This window comes from Natator depressus, chromosome 2 (assembly GCF_965152275.1).
Source record: "Natator depressus isolate rNatDep1 chromosome 2, rNatDep2.hap1, whole genome shotgun sequence".
NCBI lineage: Eukaryota > Metazoa > Chordata > Testudines > Cheloniidae > Natator > Natator depressus.
Window position 1 is genome coordinate 139,370,708 of NC_134235.1, and position 19,168 is coordinate 139,389,875.

A 19,168-nucleotide genomic window follows, 5' to 3' on the forward strand; every position below is an offset into this window, starting at 1 on the left:
GCCCCATCAGGCATTGGGATCTCAACCCAGAATTCCAATGGGCAGCGGAGACTGCGGGAACTGTGGGATAGCTACCCACAGTGCAACGCTCCGGAAGTTGACTCTAGCCTCGGTACTGTGGAAGCACTCCGCCGAGTTAATGCACTTAATGCACTTAGAGCATTTTCTGTGGGGACACACACACTCGAATATTAAAAACCGATCTCTAAAAAAACGACTTCTATAAATTCGACCTAATTTCGTAGTGTAGACATACCCTAAGAGAAGGACCTTACACCGGCAGACAGTGATTTTGATTCTTTCTTTTATACCTCTATAACTAGCTAAGTGATAAGAATACACCTAAATTCTTAGGTTATAGACCTTTACAGACGAGCCTGAATATCTATGTCCTAACAAAAACTTCTTTCAATACTATTGTACAAAGTTAAATACTTGAAACCAAAACAAAACACTTCATTTTGAATTGAATTTAAGGTTTAGTTTGACCCCCAAATGATGTATTTTTTTTAAATTTCCCGTTTGCCAAAAATCTCAACAAATTCTGTTTTCAGGTTGATCTGAAAATTGTTTATATTTTTTTCTGGATTACAGATTTAGGCACCTGTTTTGGAAAATCTTGGTCTTAACCTCTTTCTGCCTCAGTTTTTCCATCAGGATAATACTGCTTACAAATCTAATAGGAATGGTTGTGTGGATTGTAAACTGATGTTTGTAAATGCTTTGAAGAAGAAACTTGCTCTATCCTATCGTAATACATTGAAAATTAGTAGAGAAATTATTTGCAAGATTTTAATGAAATGTAAAGGTATATTTACACTAACATGGGGAAACTGACAGCTCTTATGGCTTAATTTTTTTTTCTTTTTATCCAAGTCACACTGACCAGCTGAAGGAAAGTATTACAGGAAAAGGCAAAACAGTCTTCATTTTCTTATTGCTGTGAAAACTGTGTTACACTATGTTCATGTCAGTGGCTGGGGGGACAGGAGCTTTATGATGGTTCAAGACTTTGAGAAGGTTTTTCCAACAAGCAGGTGACTCCATTTTTCCTGTAGAACTCAGCCTGCACACGGTTAATCCTTGCATAATCTCTGATCGACTGCTCTACAGGCTGGTTTATGTGTCTCCCATATTCTGAAGAGGACAAAACAGCAATGGCTCTTGCCAGTTCCTGTAAGAACATTATTTAGATTTTATATTCCTTAACATATAAACACACATGCAAAACAGTAGAGGAGCCACTGCTGTGAGAAATATAGATTGCTAGATCTGGTGTAGCAGCTGGTGACAAGTGAGCCTTCAGCCTAGACAGAACTGTATAATATGTGTTAGAGCAAGGCACATTTGTTTAGCCGAAAAACAATTACAGTCATTAGTCTATTGTCCAAAATTCGTGACTGAACTTTAACAATAGTGATAAAATATGAATGCATCACTGAGATATGGATATCTCCACTGATATGGAGATATGCTCTGAATGACTATATACTGATTACATGTACATACCCATATGTATATCCACACCGGAAACATGTGGAGATAATTTCCATGTCATTAGTTGCAGACCACATAAGAAATTAATTTAGTATGTTTTTGGGGGGCAGTAGTGAGGTTTTATTAGCACACAGTTGGGATGACCTGCACAATGCACTTGTGACTGTGATGCTTGTAATGCTCCCAGCCAGTTTTTGTGCTCTGCTATCTCTCTACACCTTCATGTATTCTGCCCACATAACTTACTGCAAAAAATAAGTTAATGAAATCTGAGCGTGAAAAAATCAGTTCACTGACTCACCCGTAGTAAGCAGGAGGCTTTCCCTGGCGATTGTAGAGGACTAAGCCACTGATTTCTGTGCAATTAAAGGTCTCGTTTTAAAAAACAATCTTATGGTTATGACGCTGACCTTGTAAATGTGAACTGGCTGTAAATGTAGACTGGTGCAGCATTACCCTCCTGAGTCACAGCAACCAGGAGGCTCTGGAGGCAAAAGAGACAGAAAACTTTCTTCCTTCCGGTAGCTACAGTGTGGATGGAACTTCAAATGTATGAGATAACTTGTATGTTTGTATGGGGTCTGGCACAATCGGCCCCTAATCCTAGCTGGGGTCTGTAGGTGCTACTGTAATAATAGAGGGTGATACATAAAGATGGAACCTACAGCAGGGTTAAGGTGACAGCTCCTAATCTGTGTACAAATACTTGATAAATTTGGATCAAGCCTTAGCTACATTAAAACTTTGGTCTATGTACCACTGGGGCAGCTGTGCTCTGCTGGGAGGTCAGGGTCAAGCATTCTCTGTTGAGTCGATCCAACTACGGAGTGAATGTCCAGAGGAGATCAGGCAAAGCGGGAGCCTGACCTTTCCTGATCTCTAGGAAACACTGCACAACCTTCCTCTTCAAAAATGCTTTGCTGACATCATAACATTTCCAACAGTGACACCCCACTTGTACCCCTAAACTCTACCAAAATAAAAGGAAATTAATCTGGGGGAAAATACAAAACACCCCCCAACCAGAGTCTTGACCCCAAAAAGAGAGATGAGCCAGCTCCTCCATGAAGGCTACTAGGCACTTTGCTTTTGAGGTTAGGCAGAAGCTGCTCAGATACAGAAGAGACACTGGGAGTGTTCCCTGACCCACCCAGAATCCCATGATTCACAGGGAAATCAGAGGTAATTCTCACAGATCTTAGAGCTTCTGAACTGAGCATTTGCCCTCCCATGCTGGTGTCTGGGCACCCCTCCTCCCAGGCAGTATTAACTCCTACAAGGATCTCTCCACTTGGACATCCTAAATGGTTTCAGCCTAGCTTTGCTCCACAAACTCTACTGTGCCCTGAGAATAGAGAAAATATACAGAGGGGAGACTGCTAGCTCAGGAAAATAGGGTGTGTGTGTCTTTGGGTATGTCTATACAGCAGTTGGGAGTGTGCATCCCTGCTCAGGCAGCTGGAAACATGCCAGCGCTGCTTGAGCTAGTGCACTAAACCTATCAGGGGACGCTGCGGCATGGGCAGCAACGCGGGGTAGCTACCCAAGTAGAAGCCTGCCCGACCCCTTCAGTCTGCACTTGGGTGACTAGCCTGTGCTACTACCTGAACTGCACCATCCACACCTGTCTACCCAGTCTGATGGGCGTGACTTTACTCTTTCCCTGAATCTGGTTTAGGATACTTTGGGAGCCTAAGTCCCATTTACAGACACCATTGACCCACAAAACTCCTGCTTGGCTGTTACCTAATGCTGTAGGTGCCTAAACTCATTCAGCATCTAAACTGTTGCCTCTGGGCACATGTCCTGCAGTCTCCCTCTAGATGCCTGCGTGCTTTTCTACTGCCTGAGCATGCGTACTGCTTCCTTGAGATAGGTGTCCAAACACCTCTTTCCCACCTAAGCACCAGGTGAGTCATGAACTAGGAAGGATAGGCGTTCAGCTGTCTAAACCACATGTGGGGCCCCAAACAAAACTGCTGGGGGGTGAAAGTGGAGAAGGACCTCCCTTATAATCTTTAGCCTAGGGTTCTCAGCCAGGGTATGGAAGACCCCAGTTCAAGTTTTCCCTTCCCTCCCACTTCTGCCCCCTCCTGAGGGGAGAAGGGAGTTGAACAGTGAGCTGCCACATCTCAGATGAGTGCTCTAACCACTAGGTTATAGTCATTCTAACATTTTCTGGCCCAATACATATTTAAGTATTCTGTTGTTTAATTAAAGTGGAACAATTTCCACAGGAGACAGTGAGGAAACCCTGTCTCAGCATGTCCCAGGGGTTAGAGCACTCACCTGAGAGGTAGCAGATCCATGTTTAAATCCTTACTCTTCAAGTGGAGGTGGGAGTTGAAGTGGAGGTTTCCCATATCCCAGGTGAGTGCCCTATCTGCTAGGCTAGAGGTTATGAGTCCCTCCTGTCCCCCAGCTGTGTTGTTTCAGGCCCCACAAACAATTTAGGGAGCCAAGTGCCTATCTGCCCCTATTCATGGATTACTAGCAAAGCAAGGCACCCCTGTGGAGCCTGGACTTAGGCACCTATCTCAGAGAGGGGCAGGGTTTAGCATGCCCCCTCTCTGGTTGGTGTCGCCCATTGGCTCGCACAGGTGGCTCCCTGCCTAGTGTGCTGGCTTTGTGGATCACAGTCTAAGGTGCCTATTATAACAGTTCTTAGGGTACACAGGACAGTTAGTCAACCTGTTACCTCCTGCCTCCAGTGTGAGGGAGTCTTGTTTCTGGTAACTGGCTGTTAGCTCCCTAGCACCATCAAGCCATTCAAGCACTCTCTTCTAGGCTATGCCAGCCCTGTCTTTGCCTTGCAGGTTAACAAGAGGTGCACCCCAACCCCTGAGTCACTTTGAATTGTTCACCTATGCTATCCTGCCCCTAGTACTGGCTACTCACAGAAATTCCAGATTCTCTGCACCCAAAGATGCAGTGTACCCCAATTTACCAGTTTCACCAGGGATGCTGGAATTAGGAGTACTGGGGGTGCAGCAGCACCTCCTGGCTTGAAGTGGTTTCCATCATATACAGGGCTTACAGTTTTGTTCAGTGGCTTTCAGCACCCCCACTATAAAAATTATTCCAATTCCACTGGTTTCATATTAAACCACTGTTCCTCTAAACCACACAGCACTTGTAATAAAAAAAGTAGTTTTATTTAAGAAAAAATAAAGATGTAACTAAATGGTGAAAACAAGTGGTTACAACACAACACAAAACGAAATCATAAAACACTAACCTGGGTCTACACTTTTCAATAGTTACGTCTACTATATAACTAAGTTCAGTCCATTGCAGATCTGGCTGATTTCACAAGAACCAAAATCTAAATGTTCATGAAAGACCCCCACTCGTTAAGGGGTTTCCTCAGTGAATGGATCCAGAGTGCCTTTCCCTACACTCTGTTATTCTGAAACAATCTTGTGTCTTTATTCAGAGCCAGGGCAAGCTCCTGCTTCCTCTATTGTTCTTTTTCACCTCCAAGTGGTTCCAATCATTTGTGCTTGTCTCTGATGGTTTTCCATTGAGTGTTCTGGGATATGGCAAGGGCAGCCAATAAAACCTGGTATTACCTGGCCAGCTGACTAGGGAGGGGTAACAACTCCCTCTTGCCTGAATGGGTCATCAGTGAGACACATTACCCCGATGACAAATCTTTACTCCAAGTCCATAAAGCATACTTTTAATATAAATACATTATTCCTTAAATATTACTTGGTCAGATATTTCAAAAGGATTATGAAGCTTGACAGGTTACAAGATTTCTGTAGATATCCTAAGTTACTCTTTATAGATAAATATCCTATAAGAAACATGTTCAGTGTAGTGAGTTTGTCAGGTCTGAGATAAGAGTGCTTTTCAAAGAACAGTGGGCCACATTGTCAAAAAGTCTCTGTCACATCTCTCTCTCCACATTAATTGTGTTGGAGCCTAGGCACCTAACTCCAGTGTTGTCAATATGAATGAAGCCACTTTTAATGTCAGCATATAAACCTTACCTCATCATTAATGTTAAGACCTCGATTGTTTGCATGTTCTCTGTCACATCGGTGGAGTTTTTCATTGTAACCCATTGGCCTCTTAAAAATGGAGTCATATGTGGAAACAATCCCTGTCTTGGGATAAAGAAAAAAAAATGATTAACTTAAGGTGGTGTTTAACACTGTGAGTTAGAAAATAATGTAGTAGAACTACTAACTGGTGCATGTGCAGCACTAGGTGCTGTGAGGAACACCAGTTATTAGCAACATTTGGGGCATCCTTTTGAAATAGTCTGAAAAATTGTTACAATTCTTTTGTGCATTTGGTTTGTCTGTGAAAATGTGAAACTAAAACAACTTCCACGGTATATGAAAAGACATTGCCAGAGGATTTTTCAGAGAATTTCATATCACTGTTTCCCCCTTTGTAATTTATAGTAACCACATGGAAGCTTAAATCAGTTTCCTTATTGAACTATTTTCCTTCAGCAAATGCACACACTTGATTAAAGAGACATTTTGACTGAAGAAAATGAAGAGAGAAAGGCAGCTTTGAAGTTCATTTTGAAAGAAATAGATATTGAAAGTAGCCTGTGAATCAGCCTTTATCTTCAAGTTAATGCATATTTTTGTGTAGCTCAGAAATATACTGCATGAGTAATCTCTGGTTCCAATAATATGCATAAATACACACTTGCCAGCTCTCCCAGAAACATAAAAATGATTGTACTTAAAACATCTTTTCATATGAAAAACTCAGAGCTCTATTTAATGAGTGTCTCAAGTGAATCCCAGTCATGCATTGCATGGTGTACTCAAGACTCCCACTGATTGCAGCACCGGTTTTTTATATACAAGAAATGAAGCCTTGAGTCCTTGAAGGCCCAAAGTGCTAAGTAATGCACAATTAGCTACAGACACTAGAGATTTATTATTGTTTACAGATACTGAACCATGTATGTTTCAGAAAAAAATATTTGAGAGAGGAGAGGAAAAGACCTTTTGCAATATATTAATAATTACTGTACTTATGAAAATCATCAAAGGCTCTGCACTTTGACCAGAGAAGATCTCAACCTATCACACTGCTCTTGTGACACATGATCAAAAATCTGAAAAAGTGAAACTTTGAAAACTTCAGCCTTCATTTTTGGCTCAGCAGTGATGTAGTTGTAATTAGGCTTGGAAGGATTAGATTTTTATAGGTAAATGCCAGTAAACATCGATTTCACTGTGTACATACAACCTGACCAAATAAATTCCATCAATAATCATTGAAATTTACAGACTGGCAAAGTAAGAAAAGTGCTGCTTGAGAACTTTACGGTTTGATTTAAGGATATTTACTTTGTATATTTTCATGTGTGAGGTTGACTATTTGTGGCTTTAATGGCTTTAAAGTTTTAACTTTTTGAATATCAATGTCAATCATTAAATAATTATCTGACACCTGCCCCTCCAGTTTCCCACAAGTGTGAACATTTACATCAATAAATATAAAAAATGCTTAAACCCCATAATTTTGTGCAACTGTGAACATTTAAATAATTTAAAAAATTTAAAAGAAATTATTACCTATTAAACAAAATTCTGCCAGGCCTTATTGTACTTTAGAAAACTGAAGCATGTTCTGATTTTTATATGCTTTTTTTCTATTTTATAACTATTTCTCTAAAAATATTAAAGTCAGAACAGTACTAGATGGTTATAATGGTCCCATTGAAAGGAAACTTTTGGCACTGCCTTAACTATGGTGTCACTAGTGCACTCCTATAGAATCATAGAATATCAGGGTTGGAAGGGACCTCAGGAGGTCATCTAGTCCAGTAGTTCTCAAACTAGGGCTGCCGCTTGTTCAGGGAAAGCCCCTGGAGGGCCGGGCCGGTCTGTTTACCTGCCGCATCCACAGGTTCGGCCAATCACAGCTCCCACTCGCCGCAGTTCGCCGCTCCAGGCCAATGGGGGCTGCGGGAAACTGCGCAGGCAAAGGGATCTGCTGGCCACCCTTCCTGCAGCCCCCATTGGCCTGGAGCGGCGAACCGTGGCAAGTGGGAGCTGTGATCGGCCGAACCTGCGGAAGCAGCAGGTAAACAAACTGGCCCACCTTCCCTGAACAAGCAGCGGCCCTAGTTTGAGAACCGCTGATCTTGTCCAACCCCCTGCTCAAAGCAGGACCAATCCCCAACTAAATTATCCCAGCCAGGGCTTTGTCAAGCCTGACCTTAAAAACCTCTAAGGAAGGAGATTCCACCACCTCCCTAGGTAACCCATTCTAGTGCTTCACCACCCTCCTAGTGAAAAAGTTTTTTTCCTAATATCCAACCTAAACCTCCCCCACTGCAACTTGAGACCATTACTTCTTGTTCTGTCATCTGCCACCACTGAGAACAGTCTAAATCCATCCTCTTTAGAACCCCCTTTCAGATAGTTGAAAGCAGCTATCAAATCCCCCCTCATTCTTCTCTTCTGCAGACTAAATAATCCCAGTTCCCTTAGCCTCTCCTCATAAATCATGTGCTCCAACCACCTAATCATTTTTGTTGTCCTTTGCTGGACTCTTTCCAATCTTTCCACATTTTTCTTGTAATGTGGGGCCCAAAACTGGACACAGTACTCCAGATGGGGACTCACCAATGCCGAATAGAGGGGAATGATCACATCCCTCAATCTGCTGGCAAAGCTCCTACTTATACAGCCCAAAATTCTGTTAGCCTTCTTGGCAACAAGGGCACACTGCTGACTCATATCCAGCTTGGAGGAGAAGGTATTTGTAAGTATTTGTAGAGGCTGGTAGAGGCAGTGTGCTGGGAGAGAAGCTGAGCCCTGGTTAGGGGGCGGGGCTTCTCTGATTAGGGGTCCTATAAAGGTAGCCAGCCAGTCAGGCAGCAGCTAGGACAGCTGCAGTGGCACAGGAGCCAGCAAACAGAGCTGTAAACAGGGGAGTTTGAGAGGGAATTCTGGTAGAGAAGGTATTTGACTTAGGTAGGAAGGCGATGACCGATACAGAGGTAGCAGTGGTAGCGACCCAAGCAGTGGAAGACACAATGAAGATGACTGGATGTGGAAGCCGTGGCATGTACATGGTCCTGGAGGGGGTACTTGAAAAGAGTTTTGTCTGCATGAAGTGCTGCCTGATAGAGCTGATAGAAGAAAAGATCCGAGGATTGGAGATGCAGGGGGAAACTCTGGTTGAGTTCAGAAGGGGATTTGAGCGGATGATGAAACAAAGGCATGAGGAGGCTGAAGGGAAAAGTTCAGACTTACAGATGGAAGCTGGACCAAAGAATTCCAAGGGGAGACTGCTGGGTGAGGAAAGTGGACCGGAGAAGCATGTCACTAAGAGAACCAGGCAGAGGAAAAGATGGGCTAGTGAAGGAGAAACAGAGCTCAGGAACAAGTTTGTGGAGTTGGAAAATGAAGAAGGGGCACAGCAGGTGGTCACTGAAGGTGGAAGGGCAAGGAAGAAGAGAAGAGCAGCTAGTCTGAGGGGAAGAGTCAATGGAGATAACACCACCAAATATGAGCCCCAGGAGGATATGGGATGGGTCGCAGAGGATTGCAAGGGACAATAGGAATCAAGAGGATTTGCAGCCAGAGGGAACAGGGGATAGACCAGAGAATCGCACCATCACCAGGAAAAGGCAGGTCTATGTGAGTGGGGACTCCTTACTGAGAAGAATAGAAAGGCCTGTAACCAGAGCTGATCCAGAGAACAGAAGGGTGTGCTGTCTGCCAGGGGCTAAGATATGGGATGTGGAGCTGAGGCTGAAGAGGATCCTAACAGGAGCGGGAAAGAATCCACTGATTGCCCTTCATGTGGGAACAAATGATACGGCTAGATTCTCGCTGGAACTTATCAAGGGAGACTATGCAGGCTGGGGAAGATGCTTAAGGAAATCGAGGCTCAGGTGATCTTCAGAGGGATTCTGCCTGTTCCTAGAGAAGGGCAACAAAGGTGTGACAAGATTATGATGATCAACAGATGGCTCAGGCAGTGGTGCTATAAGGAGGGCTTTGGGATGTATGGCCACTGGGAAGCATTCATGGACAGAGGACTGTTCTCTCCTTTTCTTTTTGCGAATACAGACTAACACGGCTGTTACTCTGAAAGCTGTTCTCTCAGGATGGACCTCACCTGAGTAGGGAGGGAAATAGACTTCTAGGATGGAGGCTGGCACAACTGATTAAGAGAGCTTTCAACTAGGAATTTGGGGGAGATGGTTGGGATATGTCCAGGTAATCTCCATGCCGGATTTTAACATTGAGAGGGAAGAAAATGAAGTAAGAAAGGATACAGCCGTGGGTAGGAGAATGGACATAAGGAGGAAGGGTAGTTTAGATACCAGTCTAATAGGTGGTACTGGCAATAGAATGGTTTCAGAGTAGCAGCCATGTTAGTCTGTACCCGCAAAAAGAACAGGAGTACTTGTGGCACTTAGAGACTAACCAATTTATTAGAACATAAGCTTTCGTGAGCTACAGCTCACTTCATCTGATGCATAGAATGGAACATATAGTAAGATACACACACACACACACACACATACAGATAAGTTAGAAGTTACCATACAGACTGAGAGGCTAATTAGTTAAGATGAGCTATTATCAGCAGGAGAAAACTTTTGTAGTGATAATCAAGATGGCCCATTTAGACAGTTGACAAGAAGGTGTGAGGATACTTAACTTAGGGAAATAGATTCAATATGTGTAATGACCCAGCCTCTCCCAGTCTCTATTCAAACCCAAGTTAATGGTATCTAGTTTGCATATTAATTCAAGTTCAGCAGTTTCTCCTTGGAGTCTGTTTTTGAAGCTTTTCTGTTGCACAGTTGCCTCCCTTAGATCTTTTACTGAATGGTCACAGAGGTTGAAGTGTTCTGCTACTGGTTTTTGAATCATAACATTAAAAAAAACAGTAGAAGAACACTTCAACCTCCATGGCCACTCAGTAAAAGATCTAAGGGAGGCAACTGTGCAACAGAAAAGCTTCAAAAACAGACTCCAAGGAGAAACTGCTGAACTTGAATTAATATGCAAACTAGATACCATTAACTTGGGTTTGAATAGAGACTGGGAGAGGCTGGGTCATTACACATATTGAATCTATTTCCCTAAGTTAAGTATCCTCACACCTTCTTGTCAACTGTCTAAATGGGCCATCTTGATTATCACTACAAAAGTTTTTTTTCTCCTGCTGATAATAACTCATCTTAACTAATTAGCCTCTCACAGTTTGTATGGTTTCAGAGTATCAGCCATGTTAGTCTGTATCCGAAAAAAGAAAAGGAGTACTTATGGCACCTTAGAGACTAAGAAATAAGGTGCCACAAGTACTCCTTTTCTTTTTACAGTTTTTATGGTAACTTTAACATATATACACATACAGATAAATGTTCCATTCTATGCATCCGATGAAGTGAGCTGTAGCTCACGAAAGCTTATGCTCTAATAAATTTTTTAGTCTTTAAGGTGCCACAAGTACTCCTGTTCTTTTGGCAATAGAATGTCTCTTTACCCAATTAGGCACAATGTGAGCGAAGCCAAACAGCAAAAATTAAGATGTTTGTACACTAATGTGAGGAGCCTAGGTAACAAAATGGAGGAACTAGAGCTATTGGTGCAGGAAGTGAAACCAGATATTATAGGGATAACAGAAACATGGTGGAATAGTAGTCATGACTGGAGTACAGATATTGAAGGGTATGTGCTGTTTAGGAAAGACAGTCATAAAGGCAAAAGTGGTAGAGTAGCATTGTATATCAATGATGAGGTAGAAATAAGTGTAAAGAAATAAGAAGTGATGGAATGGATAAGACAGAGCCTGTCTGGGCAAAAATCACATTGGGGAAGAAAGCTACTAGAGCCTCCCCTGGGACAGCACGTGAGGTATGCTATAGACCGCCGGGATCTGATTTGGATATGGATAGAGACCTCTTTAATATTTTTAATGAAGTAAATACTAATGGGAATTGTGTGATCATGGGAAACTTTAACTTCCCAGATATAGACTGGAGGACAAGTGCTAGTAATAATAATAGGGCTCAGATTTTCCTGGATGCAATAGCTGATGGATTCCTTCACCAATTAGTTGCTGAACCAACAAGAGGGGATGCCATTTTAGGTTTGGTTTTGGCAAGTAGTGAGGTCCTCATAGAAGAAATAGTTGTAGGGGACAACCTTGGTTCAAGCGATCATGAGCTAATTCAGTTCAAACTAAATGGAAGGATAAACAAAAATAGATCTGTGACTAGGGTTTTTGATTTCAAAAGGGCTAATTTTAAAAAATTAAGGAAGTTAGTTAGGAAAGTGGATTGGACTGAAGAACTTGTGGATCTAAAGGTGGAGGAGGCCTGGAATTACTTCAAGTCAAGGTTGCAGAAACTATCAGAAGCCTGCATCCCAAGAAAGGGGAAAAAACTCATAGGCAGGAGTTGTAGACCAAGCTGGATGAGCAAGCATCTCAGAGAGGTGATTAAGAAAAAGCGGAAAGCCTACAAGGAGTGGAAGATGGGAGGGATCAGCAAGGAAAGCTACCTTATTGAGGTCAGAACATGTAGGGATAAAGTGAGAAAGAGTTGGACCTTGCAAAGGGAATTAAAACCAATAGTAAAAGGTTCTCAAGCCATATAAATAAGAAGAAAACAAAGAAAGAAGAAGTGGGACAGCTAAACACTGAGGATGGAGTGGAGGTTAAGGATAATTTAGACATGGCCCAATATCTAAACAAATACTTTGCCTCCGTCTTTAATGAGGAGCTTAGGGATAATGGTAAGATGACAAATGAGAATGACGATATGGAGGTAGATATTACCACATCCGAGGTAGCAGCCAAACTCAAACAGCTTAATGGGACTAAATTGGGGGGCCCCAAATAATCTTCATCCAAGAATATTAAAGGAACTGGCATATGAAATTGCAAACCTATTACCAAGAATTGTTAATGAATCTGTAAACTCAGGGGTTATACCGTATGACTGGAGAATTGCTAACATAGTTCCTATTTTTAAGAAATGGAAAAAAAGTGATCCGGGTAACTACAGGCCTGTTAGTTTGACATCTGCAGTATGCAAGGTCTTGGAAAAAAATTTGAAGGAGAAAATAGTTAAGGACATTGAGGTCAATGGTAATTGGGACAAAATACAGCATGGTTTTACAAAAGGTAGATCGTGCCAAACCAACCTGATCTCCTCCTTTGAGAAGGTAACATATTTTTTAGACAAAGGACATGCAGTGGATCTAATTTACCTTGATTTCAGTAAGGCATTTGATATGGTTCCACATGGGGAATTATTAGCTAAACTGGAAAAGATGGAGATCAATATGAAAATTGAAAGGTGGATAAGGAACTGGTTAAAGGAGAGACTACAAATGGTCATACTGAAAGGTGAACTGTCAGGCTGGAAGGAGGTTACTAGTGGAGTTCCTCAGAGATCGGTTTTGGGACCAATCCTATTTAATCTTTTCATTACTGACCTTGGCACAAAAAGTGGGAATGTGCTAATAAAGTTTGCAGATGACACAAAGCTGGGAGGTATTGCCAATACAGAGAGGGACCGGGATATCATACAGGAAGATCTGGATGACCTTGTAAACTGGAGTAATACTAATAGGATGAAATTTAATAGTGAAAAGTGCAAGGTCATGCATTTAGGGATTAATAACAAGAATTTTTGTTATAAACTAGGGATGCATCACTTGGCAGTAACAGAGGACGAGAAAGACCTTGGAGTATTGGTTGATCACAGGATGACTATGAGCCGCCAATGTGATATGGTTGTGAAAAAAGCTAAAACAGTCTTGGGATGCATCAGGCGAGGTATTTCCAGTAGAGATAAGGAGGTGTTAGTACAGTTATACAAGGCACTGGTGAGACCTCATCTGGAATATTGTGTGCAGTTCTGGTCTCCCATGTTTAAGAAGGATAAATTCAAACTGGAACAGGTACAGAGAAGAGCTACTAGGATGATCTGAGGAATGGAAAACCTGTCTTATGAAAGGAGACTCAAAGAGCTTGGCTTGTTTAGCCTTACCAAAAGAAGGCTGAGGGGAGATATGATTGCTCTCTATAAATATATCAGAGGGATAAATACCAGGGAGGGAGAGGAATTATTTAAGCCCAGTACCAATGTGACACAAGAACAAATGGATAGAAACTGGCCATCAGAAAGTTTAGAGTTGAAATTAAATGAAGATTTCTAACCATCAGAGGAGTGAAGTTCTGGAATAGCCTTCCAAGGGGACCAGTGGAGGCAAAAAACATATCTGGCTTCAAGACTAAGCTTCATAAGTTTATGGAGGGGATGGTACGATGGGATAGCCTAATTTTGGCAATTAATTGATCTTTGAATATTAGTGGTAAATATGCCCAATGGCCTGTGATGGGACGCTAGATAGGGTGGGATCTGAGTTACTACAGAGAATTCTTTGGCTGGTGAGTCTTGCCCACATGCTCAGGGTTTAGCTGATCGCCATAATTGGGGTCAGGAAGGAATTTTCCTCCAGGGCAGATTGGCAGAGACCTTGGGGGTTTTCGCCTTCCTCTGCAGCATGGGGCACGGGTCATTTGCTGGAGGATTCTCTGAACCTTGAAGTCTTTAAACCATGATTTGAGGACTTCATAGCTCAGACATAGGTCAGGGGGTTGTTACAGGAGAGGGTGGGTGAGATTCTATGGCCTGCGTTGTGCAGGAGGTCAGACTAGACTATCATAATGGTCCCTTCTGACCTTAAAGTCTATGATTCTATGATTCTCATCCACTGTAAACCCTAGGTCCTTTTCTGCAGAACTGCTGCCTAGTCACTCAGTCCCTAGTCTATAGCAGTGCATGGGATTCTTCCGTCCTAAGTGCAGGACTCTGCACTTATCCTTGTTGAACCTCATCAGATTTCTTTTGTCCCAAACCTTTAATTTGTCTAGGTCCCTCTGTATCCTATCCCTATCCTCCAGAGTAGCTACCACTCCTCCCAGTGTAGTGTCATCTGCAAACTTGCTGAGGGTGCAATCCATCCCATCCTCCAGATCATTAAGAAGATATTGATCAAAACTGGCCCCAGGACCGACCCTTGGGGCACTCCACTTGATACCAGCTGCCAACTAGACATGGAGCCACTGATCACTATCTGTTGAGCCCGATAATCTAGCCACCTTATAGTCCATTCATCCAGCCCATACTTCTTTAACTTGCTGGCAAGAATACTGTGGGAGACCATATCAAAAGCTTTGCTAAAGTCAAGAAATAACACATCCACTGCTTTCCCCTCATCCACAGAGCCAGTTATCTCATCACAGAAGGCAATTAGGTTCGTCAGGCATGACTTGCCCTCGGTGAATCCATGCTGACTGTTCCTGATCACTTTTTCTCTCCTTGAAGTGCTTCGAAATGGATTCCATGAGGACCTGCTCCATGATTTTTCCAGTAACTGAGGTGAAGCTGACTGGCCTGTAGTTCCCTGGTTCCTCCTTCTTCCCTTTTTTAAAGATGGGCACTACATTAGCCTTTTTCCAGTCATTTGGGACCTCTCTGATCGCCATGAGTTTTCAAAGATAATATAATGGGGTTATTCAATAAGGGAAATATGTTACTTGGTGTTCAAGAGGAGGGGCTGTTTTGTTTTTTAATCTATTCTCCCTTTCACTTCTCAGAGGCGATGAGCCTTGCAGAATTCTAGGTGGTGATTTGTCCTCTCCATTATTATACTTCACTATAGCTTTTCCTTTGCTCTCCATATTTTATTTAGAAGCCAAGTAAAGATCTACCTTATGCTGGTTAAAAAGAACTACTGCATTATTCACTGACTCGCTATATCAATGAAGAAAATTCAGCCTCTCTTGGATTTGAAGGTAGACAGCCAGCCTATTATGTTTAACTGTAAATCTGTCCTAGATAATCTGTTTTGAGCAGTTCTGCCAGAATTATACCAATTACATTGCTGTGGTTACAGATCCTTGTTATCACCTGGCATGTCAAGTCCCACCTAGTTTTGCAATGTCTGGCTGGTTATTTTGTCTCCAGATACTTTACTGATATTAATGGTAGTCATTTCTATCAATTGCTAAATGCTAGGATAGTAGGCCTGTATTTTTAATAAACCGGTCAAAATGAATGAATCATGTAAAATGGACAAGCAATCCATGTCTCAAGTGAGCATTTCCTATGATCTGGCTTAATAAAATCAAGCACTTGTAAATCACTTTGCAAACATTAATTAAAGTTCACAGCATGCCTAACAAATAGGCATGGGGTAATTTATAGATGGGGAAATGAAACACACACTGTTTACATGAATTTGCCCAAAACCAGAAAGGGAGTCATTGTCAAAAATGGGATTCAAATTAAGGATTTCCTGTCTTCCAGTCATGTTCTCAGGCCACTAGCCAGTGCATCTGTCTACCTCAATCTCTGAATTACATTTGTTTTTAACACTCTCTGTTGAAATAGTCAATAAGCTTACCCCAACAGTCAGTCAGCTTATTCCCCACAGTCACCCAATGCAAACCTCAAATTTGTCATGTCTTTTTAACGCATGGTCTAATAATTTCTTAGTTATGCAGACCCATGGGTCACATCTATGCTTTTTTTCCAGGCCATTTCTCATGCTTATTCCCATGGTGCTATCCCAGATGAGAATCTATGAAATAGCTGTTAACACTTTTAGTTTTTATTTTATTTTTATATTATCAGAGCGGCGTCTTGTAACACTCCCAGATTATCTGGTTTGTAAAAGTGACTTCATATTCTAAACAAAGCTCTGCCATATGGCAGCTGATCAACGTGAATTTGATATAGAATTTACAATGAGACTTTATCAGCCATTTTTGGAGCTGCAGCCTCACCTTGGCTTAATGTTGTTGTTCTCTCTTTCTTTCTTTAATCTTTTCAGCACAGCATTAACTATTCTCATTCACAATGCTCATTTGGCTCTGGCACTACAGTGCCTTTCCTGGGTAACTCTGAAACCTGCAGATGAAAATGAGCAATGTCAATGAGGATTATTTTAACAAAACCATCCAACCAATGTGGCAAGTGGATGGGCTGTGGTGATCTTTGTCAAATGCATTTGATAAGTGAATTGTAACGTTTTGGATTGAAATGAGCAATTCATTTCACACACATGATTAAGCCACACTCAGACCATTGCAGCACTACTGACCTATGCTAAATGTGAACCAGGAACAGAAGTGAAAGGTTCTATATCCTGTTACTTAGCTGTGAGCAGGTAGTACTTTTATCCTACTTCATATAAAATCTTCACAGTCAAACTTACCCCCTACCTAGGTTTTTGTCTTTGTTGGTGACTCCAGTAATAATAGATCATAAATCTCAGCCTAAGATTTCTCCTCAGTCTTGGCTGCTCCTAGAGTTTCCTACAGCACCTTGATAACTCTGCTTCTCCTTCTTGCTGAAAGTTAAGCCTCACCTGTCCTAATGAGTAAGCAGTATTTACTCAGCAGCTTTATGCAGTATTTTAATTCCTGCTAAGAGAGAGAGTTAACATAAGAGCCCTAAATCCCTTTGCTGGGTAATAGATTTGGCCACCTCATCTTCAAACTCTTAGGCACCTACAAAATCACTGAGATTCACAAAGTTGGAGTTAAGCACTCAGGCTTCCTATACAACAAATGGAGGCAGACAGGTACCTAAGAATGGATTCACAAAAAGCCAGCATGCCAGACGGCTTCCTGCCTAAACTAGCCAATGGGAAATGCCAAGGAGAAAGGCACATGCTAAACGCTACCCCTCTCAGGCAGGTCAGTGCCTAAGGCTATGTCTACACTTAAAACACTGCATCGACTTAGCTGCAGCTGGGCTGCATTATAAACTTCAGTGTAGACATGATAGTGATGGGAAGTGTTCTCCTGTTTGCTTTAGTTAATCCATGAGAGGTGGTAGCTAGGTTGACAAGAATTCTTCCATTGACCTAGCCATCTACATGGGGATTTAGGTTGTCTTAACTACGTTGCTCAGGGGGTGTGAAAAATTCATACCACTGCACCGTGTAGCTGTATCAGTCTAATTTTCTAGTGTAGACCAGCCCACCAGTTGGGATGGAGGGAGGCACCCATCTCTGCTTGGGATTCTCAGCTATGAACCCTCTCCTGGAGTCAGATGCCTCTTGCAAAAAGCTTGTGGAAGGAGAGGCCTCCATAACTTCCAGTACAGTGGTTAGGGGACTCATGGGGGATATGGGAGACCCCCAGTTCAAGTCCTACTGCCTGAGGGGGATAAGAGATTTTAACAGGAATCTCCCACTTCTCAAGTGAGTGCCCTAACTGACAGAGTTTAGGTGCCTACAGGGTTTGACGGCAGCTGAGTGGGGTGTTTTGTGAATACAATTGGTGCCTAAATCTGGGCCTACGTCTCTTTGTGAATCTAGCCTATAGTAGTAAAGTTAACCATGTGCATGAATGTTTGTAGAATCAGAGCCCTACTGATGTTGAACTATTTTCCACTTCTGAACCAATATGGAAAATATTTTCTATTTCAATCTCTGACAGCACAGACTTCTCAGCAGAAATTGGACACCTAATCTGTGCCAAATATAGATAGCACTGAGATATTTTTCAATAAAATCACTATCTGAAGTATGTTTAGAGACTTAACCAGAGGACAAAATTCTGTTTGTCAATTCAATATGTTTTGTTGAAATTCACTCCAACTCCTTTCTATATCACTTTTCCCATCTAGAAAATGTGGGTAATACCTTTCCTCCTCCAGTAGTGTTGTCAAAATTAATTACACTTCACAAAGAACTTTGAAAATGAAAAGTGCTATGTAAGTGTTAAAGTGGACTTTCCAGCATAAGGCAAAAGTGTGACAGTCTCATGTGGTTGATTTGTGTGCCTTTAAAATATTGGCATCAAATTTCAGACGGTTGTGTTGTCATCATGTCTATTGCGACTAAGACCAACCCACCCCAATTTTATTAAATGCAAATACATGGGCCCAGATTGAATTAGACTGCATAAAAGACTGCCAAAAAGCTGAACTTCTTATACATGCCCTTTATTAATTTCGCTAGGGCTCAGTAAATCCCAATTTAACCACTTTTTTCCCCTAGGCTGTAAATTATACTCTAAGGAGCAAACAAGATTTTCCAGATGCTGAACATCCTTGTTGATATTACTTGCTTTACTTCGGAGGAATGATGAGTGCTGACCACTCAGGGGCCCAGGCTCTGCAAATTTAAGATTTAAGAGTGGGGCGGGAAAGCCAAGAATGGATTTTCCTCTCCAGGTGAAATGTACAAACATCTACTGACTTCCTTGCACATCCGTGTGTGTGATGTTTCTCCTACCCCCGGCAGCCTCTTCGCTTTCACTCCCATGCGCCCTCCTTTCTTTTTCCTCCTCTTTTCATTCCCTCTCCCCCAGCCCCGCTCCATGCTGTCCTCTCCGCGCCCTGCCCCGTTCTCCTCCCCCTCACCTTGAACTCCTGGTGGAAGTAGCTGTGCTCCGGAGGGTCCCTGCGGCCGGGCGGGATGTAGCTGAAGGCGGACAGCGCGCAGAGCGGCAGCTGGTGTTTCCCGCTTGCCTGCTCAGCTGCTTTCTCCTCCCGCTGCCCGTCTGGTTCCGTCGCCTCCTGGGTGCGCGGCATCCCGCGGCCAGAGCCCGGCCCGCCTGGGGCACAGAGCAGGGAGGCCCCGCTGTAGCTGGTGTTTCTGCGTCCCGTGGTTACTAGGAAACACACTGA

General features: G+C 42.5%; 1 protein-coding gene across 1 annotated transcript; it reads right to left on the reverse strand.

The window, feature by feature from the left end:
• Window positions 1-211: 211 nt before the first annotated feature.
• CFAP90 (cilia and flagella associated protein 90) lies at window positions 212-19,168 on the reverse strand. Its single transcript, XM_074945065.1, has 3 exons — window positions 18,902-19,168; window positions 5,496-5,612; window positions 212-1,174 (listed from the first exon to the last, which is right to left on the reverse strand). The coding sequence occupies exons 1-3, from the start codon at window positions 19,070-19,072 to the stop codon at window positions 995-997; spliced, it is 468 nt and encodes a 155-aa protein (XP_074801166.1). The 5' UTR covers window positions 19,073-19,168; the 3' UTR covers window positions 212-994.